This window comes from Bombyx mandarina, chromosome 22 (genome assembly GCF_030267445.1).
Source record: "Bombyx mandarina strain Sakado chromosome 22, ASM3026744v2".
Lineage (NCBI taxonomy): Eukaryota > Metazoa > Arthropoda > Insecta > Lepidoptera > Bombycidae > Bombyx > Bombyx mandarina.
Window position 1 is genome coordinate 7,788,313 of NC_143228.1, and position 9,955 is coordinate 7,798,267.

General features: G+C 33.2%; 1 protein-coding gene across 1 annotated transcript; it reads left to right on the top strand.

Annotated features, from left to right (window-relative positions):
- The first annotated feature begins 1,491 nt into the window (after positions 1-1,491).
- Positions 1,492-9,112, top strand: LOC114250859 (GTP-binding protein Di-Ras2). Its single transcript, XM_028184909.2, has 4 exons — positions 1,492-1,900; positions 3,238-3,333; positions 5,032-5,292; positions 6,161-9,112. The coding sequence occupies exons 1-4, from the start codon at positions 1,763-1,765 to the stop codon at positions 6,293-6,295; spliced, it is 630 nt and encodes a 209-aa protein (XP_028040710.1). The 5' UTR covers positions 1,492-1,762; the 3' UTR covers positions 6,296-9,112.
- The last annotated feature ends 843 nt before the right edge of the window (positions 9,113-9,955 follow it).

The window sequence follows — 9,955 nt, forward strand, 5'->3', positions numbered from 1 at the left end:
GGGTCTTTTATCTTCTACCTTGCCCACTACAATCAATCTTTCAAGGTTGTCTGGTGGCTGCCGAGCAATTAATTACAAATAAATAAAAGACAAACAAACTATTTTTACATTCGAACATTAACAAACAAACGACGAACAAATAATTTAAAATTAAAAAATCCGAAAATCAACAAAAAGGGGCCAAAATCAATGAGCCCGCCACTACATATTGAAATTGAAAATGAAAATGTTATTGTACCTTATTTAATATTTAGCAGACACGAGTTAAATGTGAAAATGTTCAAAATATGTTTAATGTTTGTTTTTTTGTTTAAATACACAAATGACGGTCAAAATAATCAAATATTAATAGAGCATAAATATTAATAATTAATAATAATTTGATTAAGCATTGTAATTTTTATGCAAACTATACTATTGGCGCCATCTATTATTAGGCTGGATAATAATAATGTTAGTTTTATTATATAAGTAAAAATAATTTATGTACACTATATGAATGTCAGTCATTTAAAAATCACTGAAATATTTATTATGAATATTAAGCTACTTTTATGAATTGTTTCCTTTTGTTTGTGTAAAAGAAGTTGTAGTTGCTATAACCAACACAAAATAGCTAATTGTGTAAAAACTAAGATGTGGCTTTTTGTAATAAACAAGTAATGTTAACGTTTTATAGAATTGTATTGTATTTTCATTCTAATAGATCATATGTGTGAAAATCCAGGCGTAACGCCTACGTATACTTTTTTTTAATATGCACATAATTAACCATTTATGCTCGAAGAGTACCAGATTAAGTACCAGATTAAGAAATTAAAATATTTTACATATTTTCACATGTGCAATCTTTTTTCTTGACTGATTTAAGGAAGTCAAGATCGAGGCCCAGCTGGTGTTAAGTAGTTACTAGTGCCTATAAATATCAGTAAGATAGAGCATTGTTTATATGTTTATGTAGTTTTTAAAAAAAATCCCCAAAAACTAGAACCCAGACCATTAAATCATTTAAAAAAAACTGTTTAAAACAATAAATGACAATTCATTTTGGACTTTTTGGGTTGTTAGCGGGAACCCGTTGACCGAAGTTGTGTGAATTGTTTTATTTTGTCGGTTTAGTGTTTCTTCAGATTTAAATGTCTAATAACGGTGGTTTATTAACTATTTAATATCCGTGAAAGTGCATAAATGTGGGAAAATAAAAAAAGCCGCTAGAGGTAGCTTCTCGAGATCCTCCGAAAAGTCTACTGAAAAAAATCTCAGTAAATAACCACCTTTTTACTAAGATCATATTTTATCCTATATCATCTCATCTCAATTCATTTAATTTCATCTCAGTTAATTAATGTCTCAAATTAAACATCTTTCTTTCATTTCACTCCTTAATATTATTTTCCATAAAAAGAATATTAAAGATTAGGCTGCATGGTATGATATTTTTGCCTTTCTAGTTGGAAAAATAGAACTACTACTACCTACCTATCTACTCTTTTCAGATGTCGTTTTTACTACTTGTCAGAATGTCAAAATCTATTTAATATTGAGCCGATCGAGCATTTGAGTTGGGCGTTGCAAATATAAAGATTTCGAAAAATAATTTATAATGATTGATATAATACAAATCTGTCTTTATGTATGAAATTTACTTCTTCTCACAAAAATACCTAACTGATAAAATGCTTTAAATAGCAGTACAATTTTAACAGCTTGGCACGAACAATAACTCGCTCATTTGAACAACATTATATTGAAGAAACAAGTTATGCCGGAACAAAGCAATGATTATCGCGTCGTAGTTTTTGGTGCGGGAGGTGTTGGTAAAAGTTCTCTAGTTCTCCGTTTCGTTAAAGGAACATTTAGAGAGTCTTACATACCAACAATAGAAGACACATATAGACAGGTAAATTAACTACTTGCAAGACTACTTGCTTATTCAAATTTCGTAAAAGATAGTGTTTCGTTAACCTACTACATAAGTACAAACATCTAAAATGTACTCAAGCAATTCCCTGTGTTGCAGTGCAAGGAATGTTAATAAATAAAAAGGCACAATTTTAGCAGTATATTTATTATTGGATATAATTAGATCGTCGCCCTGTTAATCATTGTATGATTTTGGCCCAAATGAACCTAAAATACAATCACAAGGGTGTATCTAGCAAAACGAATGCGTTGTAAATATAAAGGGAAAATGTTTGCAGTAGATATATCTCTCAGTAAACTGATAGGTTGAATGTTTACTGAATCTTAAACATGTGAAATAATACACAGGATTTCCGGATATTTTTTATTGTGATTCAGATTTTAGCTGGATTTATTTTATTCAGTGAAAGATACAAAACAGGTAGAGTGGTATCTACTTTTTCCATCTTCCATGATCCAAATTATATTGCATTCATATAATAATTAGATTAAAAGTTCAGGACATACCCTACAAAGTACATAATGTTTCTTAATGTACTACTAATGGTAAATAATTATTATATTATATAAATTAAATGTATATGGCATGCTTTGTTTTTGAAGACCAAATTTTATTGTATGATCTGATTGAATAGTTTCACATGTAGCCACAGGCAACAGATAATATGTTGCTAGTTGGACAATATTGTAAATCACAAAAATCCCCAATTTAATACACAAGCATTAAGCTTAAAAAAAACTGGATACTAAATTTAATTTATTTTTAACCTTTGAAATGCTCACTATATCTCACAATCAAATGAAGTCAGCCATTGTACTGAAAATAACTGAACTAAACTAAACAGTCATTATCTTCGTTAGTATTATGTACTACAGATGGTGTAAAAACTCAGCTGGAAAGTATTATTAAAAGGAAAGTATCGTTTTGGGAAAATTTGAGATAGAAACTAGAATTAGGGCAATGAAATGTTACTTAAATATTTGAATAAATTAACAGTATTCCAAATCCATTACCTATCTTTTCGGAAGTATTCCAATACAGAAAGTAATGTAATTTATCCCATGTAAGTTTTACTTCTTGAAATGAAAAAATATAAAAAAAACACTACCAAAGAGGCACGTAACGTTTGCACTGCATCAACAATTCCAAGTTATAGAGTATAAACTTTGATAGTTTTTCATTGGGCAAGTCACTATGTGCGAGTCAATTGCATCTGATTGTCTACTCATACTGTGTGAAATAATTTAGGCATATTAGATGCATAAATGTAAGTGTTTTTATAGTGAATAAAAATAAACCGAAATTCTTTTCAGGTGATAAGCAGTAACAAAACAATATGCACATTACAAATTACTGATACTACTGGTTCACATCAGTTTCCGGCTATGCAAAGACTGTCTATAAGCAAGGTATGTAGAAGTAAATATCAAAAATAACTTCATTTGTAGATTTTTCAAATCCTAATCAGGATATAAGGTATCACACATCTTTTATTTAAATTTCGTATTGATCAGAAAGGCATGGATTAATTTATAATTAATAAAATATTCACCATGCTTTTTGTCTGTGGAATGTGTTAAATAGTGTCTTGAAGAGAGAGTCTGGAAATGATTGCGCTCTATGCTGGAATAGGCTGCACATATGAATACTTTTTCAATGTTCTTTTAAGGTGTATCTCTATATAATATAAAAAGGTTGATTTGTTCCTTTAAAAACTTGGGGGTAGATACAATAGGAAGACAGAGTGGTATTTACATAATTATGATTCCATACCAGTGGTTTAGTTATACCATCTGACACCTGTGCTAAGTTAATTGGATGGGGTCCTATTCAAAATTGTCACATTATAATTAATTTTAATAAATCACTGAAGCATGTAGTGAACGCACAGTATTAGTAATATTGGATGCATTTTAGTTGAATATCTAGTAAAAATAAAATTTAGGTCAGTGTATTTGGTATTGTATTGTTTTATGTTACTTGGCGCTGGCGCACCGCCCGGCTGGAGCCCCTGTAACTTATCTGCCCTGCCAATCTGTAGTTAGGCCACTATTCTGTTACTTACGCTTATGCACCACCTAAGATTTGATATACCTTATGCTCTGTTTTTATTTCCGGCCGTTGGGGCCAGAAAGTTCTTGAGTGGCGATCGCGTACCGGAAGACGTACCATGAAGATCGGAAGCATGGGTAGGTCTCCCACAAGATGGACTGACGACCTATTGAGGTTCGCGTTGATCCATTGGATGCACGCAGCGCAGGACCGATCTTTGTGGCGACGCTTGAGGGAGGCCTATGTCCAGCAGTGGGCGTCTGTGGACTGATAGAAAAAAAATGCTCTGGTACTGATAATTGAGCCAATTTATATAGGTATTGTCTGGGTTGGGGTTCACTACGCGATGTTATTTCTTTGTGGTGGATGTCGTTCGTAATCACTTGTCAGGTACATATTTCGAATACCCTATGACACGATGGTATCGAATATGAGCAGACGATGCGGACCGTCGCGTTACCGAATTCAATGCCGAAGACCTACGTATCTATATATTAATGATATCTATAGACTTCGGTAACTACTCGATATCATATCACAGTATGACGAAACACCGCTATCCACTTCCTTCTTTTTTGAATTAGCAGTCACATTCATTGACTCATTCGCTAATTGATATGAGCGATACCAAACCGCTGCCCACTATACGTTAGTAACCAATAGCATTCCAGCCATGGATAGACTCAACATCTTATTCTTACTATAACATTAAAACATGAATTTGAAGACAATAGAAAACTGCTTTGTTTGGTAACATAATTTCTGGGACTTTGTTATAAGATCCATAAAGTTTATTTAATGCAAAGTGTGCGAGTTAAATGTGATTTTTTATGAGTAAATATCTATTTGTTATAGATGATAATCTGTATAGTTGATTTCTGAATATTGTTAAACTTAGTAGACCGCACCATACTTACTGCAAATTTTCAAAATTTCCCTATATGACAACCAATTTTATTATTATGTTCAGTTATATTATTTCAATGTTAACTATATTTTAGTGTGTAATAAACTATATTATCTCTTCGTTTAATTAATTATGGTGTTCATTTAAGGGCCACGCTTTTATATTGGTTTACTCCGTGAGCAGTCGACAGTCACTAGAAGAATTGAAACCAATATGGCAAACAATCAAAGAAATAAAAGGCGTGGAGCTCCCTAACATCCCTGTGATGTTGGCAGGCAACAAATGTGATGAGAGCCCAGAGATTCGAGAAGTATCAGCTTCTGAAGGACAGGCGCAGGCGCAAGCCTGGGGCGTATCCTTCATGGAGACATCTGCTAAAACGAATCACAATGTAACACAACTCTTTCAAGTTAGTACCATATTTGACATGAAAACAAAATCGTATATCCCAAAATATATGAATTAGATTAGTATTCCAGTTTCCCAATCTCTGATGATATATTTCTATTACTATTACTGGTGATATATTTCTTTTTTAGGTCATTAGCGCCGTCATCCACTAATGCATAGAATGTTTTTTTATGAAACAACGCAATTCTTAACATAGTTATACATGTATTATCTTTATCTCAAAGGAACTGACATCTTCCCGATGTGGACACTTCAACTGTTACAATATGTTAAACGACAAATGTTTCGATAACCTTTTTATTGTGGCCGCTGTTATTTACATATCCGAACCAGGTTACAGGACAAAGCAAAGTCGCTGTCGTCCGAAACATGTCTTGTCGGATCGCCCGGATCTACTCTCGGTGCTTTTAGGCCTTTCAAGAACCGGTCACTGTTCTTGTTGATCTCATCGATTAACTACGACGAGCCAACTAACCCATAGACACAATCCACTGAGACTTTCGCCAGATTTTCCCAGTGGGTTGCGATTCCGAAATAGCAGTAGATTCTGCGAAGCATTGCTCTTGCTAGGACCAATGTTAGTACATTCTCGCTTACCAGACATAGCTAGTTGGAATAGCCCTTTTGGGCCATGAGTGAATAGGTTGGAAAAAAAACAACATCCCGTCTTTGGGACTAACTAGATGACAAATACTGGACAATATTTAATCCAATTAATGCTTTAATTTGAACGTAGTATGTCTGCCATTAATATGTTTTTGTTGTTAGCAAACATTTTACATAATAATATATTCCTAACAATAAACAAAAAATAAGAAAACATTATTTTATTGAAATTCTGTCAACTATCATTTCTTATCTTTCAGGAACTATTGAACATGGAAAAGAACAGAAACGTGTCTCTTCAAGTTGATGGAAAAGGTAAGAAGAAGAAAGATAAAGTTGTGAAAGAGACAGGAGAAGCTTCTGCTGCCGGCAAAGAGAAATGTCTTGTTATGTAAATAAATAACGATTTAGTTTTAACTCTGCCACATTACAATAACTTTTAGTCATTTTGATTCTAGTCATTTAAATCATGTCCTGTAAAATTAAGCACATTTTAGACTAAGTAAGTAATGAATAATGCATTAAAAAAAGTTTATTTATATAGACGACGCCTTAGACGATGAAATATAAGCCGTAATTTTTCTTACATTACAGAGCTTAAACATATTTGGGAAAAACAATATTTTGCTAATAGTAAGTGTATTAATAATTTGAATACGACTGATTTTAAAAGATAAATGTTACAAAATATTGCTAGTTTGAAAATACAACGAAATTGTGTCTCTAGGACTGTTATTCAATTTTAAATGCTATTAATTAAACATAATTGATATTCGTAACGTTAAACAAACTGCGGTTGCAAATGACGCTATGGCTGAAGAATATTATAATGGAAAGCATATTGTTATGACCTATTTCTAGAGCCGAAAAATACACAGAGTTAAATTTTATTTGTAAACAAATTAGTGAGAGTAATAATAGGTGCCTATTCAACTAACGCTGGTTAACTCAAGAAACGTTAAAATTTTCTCGTTTGTCATGTTTAATAAATTTTATAATGCCATTGTTAAAGCATGAAGGATTTCTAGTCATTATTAGAACTTTGCTAGTAGCACGTATTTATTTAATTAATATCATTCACTAACATATCCGACTAGATTTGTCCACGATAGATTTTTAATATACTTACGTCTAGTTGTATGTGTGCTACTCTGTAAGGAATACACATTTTTCGTCAAAATTTCATTAATTAACGTAAAACGCAAGAATTTATTGGCTTACACAAAAAAAAAAATGCTTTTATGTTGACGTTACTTTTATTGGTCCGTAAAGAAACCGAACGCGCCTTTGCTAAATATCTATGGCAGGGTGATAAAAGCAATACTGCAACAATAGTATAATTTTATTTCGGTCACGAAGTGCATAGTGTATTAGCGCCGAGGAAACTCGGAATGCCATCTTTACTTGAGAGATACTCAGGAAACATGAAGTAAATGTATTAAAAGACATTGGCTAGTAGCTTTTAAATTGACAAAGCAGCAGAACCTATATGGTCGGCAATTGAAAAACTGCTTTTAAGTTCAGACGAGATACAAGACGAGTGTTCTCGAATGTACACAAGTAGGCGAAGTATCGAGAAATTTTCGCCTAGTGCAAAACAAATTACGAATACCGCCAAGGCGGAAAGCAGACGATAGGCGATTGGTCTAATATCTTTTGGTGTGCTACCTGTTTGACAGAGTTGTAGTTACAACTAAAGTGATTTATCGATTACGATAACGCAAAGCCAGCGTTACGTACCAGATTTTAAAGCAACGCGCCAAACCGGTACGGCAAGGATAAAGAGTCTATATTAATAGAATATAAAGCCACTCCGAGGGTAGTCTACACACAAACCAAAGAAATGACCATCAAATGTGGTGATCATTATCGATCTAAAATATCACCGCTTCTAGTTCAAAATCTACTTACGCGTCTCAGGAAAATACGTCCAATTCGCGTATGATCGTTAACAGTGAGCGGAAATGTAATGAAAACACCGGTCTTATAGAATCCGAACGTAGAGATAGATGGTAAAAATTACAGAAAATTCTAGAAAATATGTACTCCGTTTGAGAAATCGAACGTTTTACGAAATGAGGAGTGTTGTTTTCTGAGTATTGTTGTTGTTGTACAAGCATGGGCATAAACATGGTGCTATTGTTGCATGCTTTTCATCGGTTAAACGCCAAACATCAAGAAGTGAAAGCGCTTTTAAAGCGCGTTCATAAACACGAAAGCTAAAGCAGACAGCCAATAACTATCTAATGGAATATCTCGATGTTTAGCCGCGACATACCTCATCGGATACTGATCGGAATATCTGACGACTTGAAAAGCAAAAGAGGTGCTTCCAAGATTAGGCCAGAGCCGCTAGCGATCGTCCTCTCTGGCTTCGGGAGTGGCAAACATCATTAAGACTTCTATTACTAGACAGTGTCGTTCTTATTAAATAAATAATTCGAAACGTTTAAAATATAAATACAATAGACGCACGATTAAACCGTGAAAATTTGTCAAATTATATCAAATTCACTACATAGATTGTGTGTCACGTGATACAAGAGAGATAGCGGCTGTTGATGACGACGAAGGACTCGGATATAACGGTGGACAGCGGCTTGACTGTGCCCCTAGCATTGCTGAAGTCCATGGGCGATGGTAACCACTCAACATCAGGTGGTATGCTCGTCTGCCTACAAGGGCAATAAAAACCCGCACGCGACAATCTTTCGGCTCGTATTCGAGAGATATTCTCTATTGTATTAACCAGATGACTACTGAGGGTTGTCACCAGACGGCAGAAACATCGACATTTAAAAATATCGTTATCATTTGCGTACATCGTTTTTAATATCATGTTAAGTGCTAATAAAAAAAATCGATTGTAATTTTAATCGGTTGTGTGGTAAACCGAACGAAAAGGTACTAGAGCATGATAATTATTATAATAATATATATTTAGCTTATTGGCAGGAGGAACCAAAAATATACATTGAGATAATGATTGTTAATTGCTGAATTGTTATTACCTGGACCAAAGTTGTTTGATGTTGAACGGTATACATTTACAGTTGTAATGTTGTTCTGTTCCGAAACTTGTTATATAGTGATTTATAGATTGTAACGTTCGTTAAACAATGTTCGCTGTTTTGTGTCTTAACGATACAATTACGTCGTTACGTAATATCTCTGTAATTGTTGATTCTTGTCTCTGAAGTCGTGTGAGCTTTGGCTTGAGTTTTCTAATTAACTTTCTAATGAACCTTCTCACTAATACTGTATACATTCCAATAATATCTTATTCGATCATCTTAAACCTATAAGTATATATCTTCTAATTCCAAATTAACAGAATTCGCTTTTTACACAATTGAGTCGTCTATTATCAAAGGTGGCAATCTGTGCATTTGGACAAAAAATTTTTATTGATATGTCAATACAGATTGATTTGAATATAATCGTCTCCTTCAAAGAATACGGTTCAAAACCTGCATTAAATAAAGGTTAATAGTTAACCTGTTATTTATCTAAGATGTCGTTCAGAAGAGTTTTGTGACTGCCAATGGAATACAAAGTCAATAATTCGTTTTTCTGATTTACCAATAATTGTCCAAAAGTCACATTGCCGGCTTTGATAATAGTCGACTCAATTATAAGTAAGATATTTCGATAACAAATATGATTAGCTGTAATTATTATTTTTCACGTTGCCATGTATTTACTTATAGAACACTTTTGATAATTTCCTCGTAATTAAAAACTTTATAATTAAATTCAATAGTATTCGTCAAATTATTCTGTATACTGTAAGTCAATCAATATTAATATAATATTATCGAGAAACTATAGTTTTTGTCTGGATTAGCCAAGTCTAGTGCCATTGTAAAATAAAACGAGCAATAATATTGTATATTTTGTCGAATTCATTGATTTGTAATTCGACTTCATGAAAGCATACCATTTAACTTGCTGAAGCTTTTCAAGCTCGACCGCGCATATAGAGGAAATAGGAATAGAGTTTTTGGCATCTTAGTCATTGAATACTAGCTGGCTTAGAAACCAAGAAGGAGAAA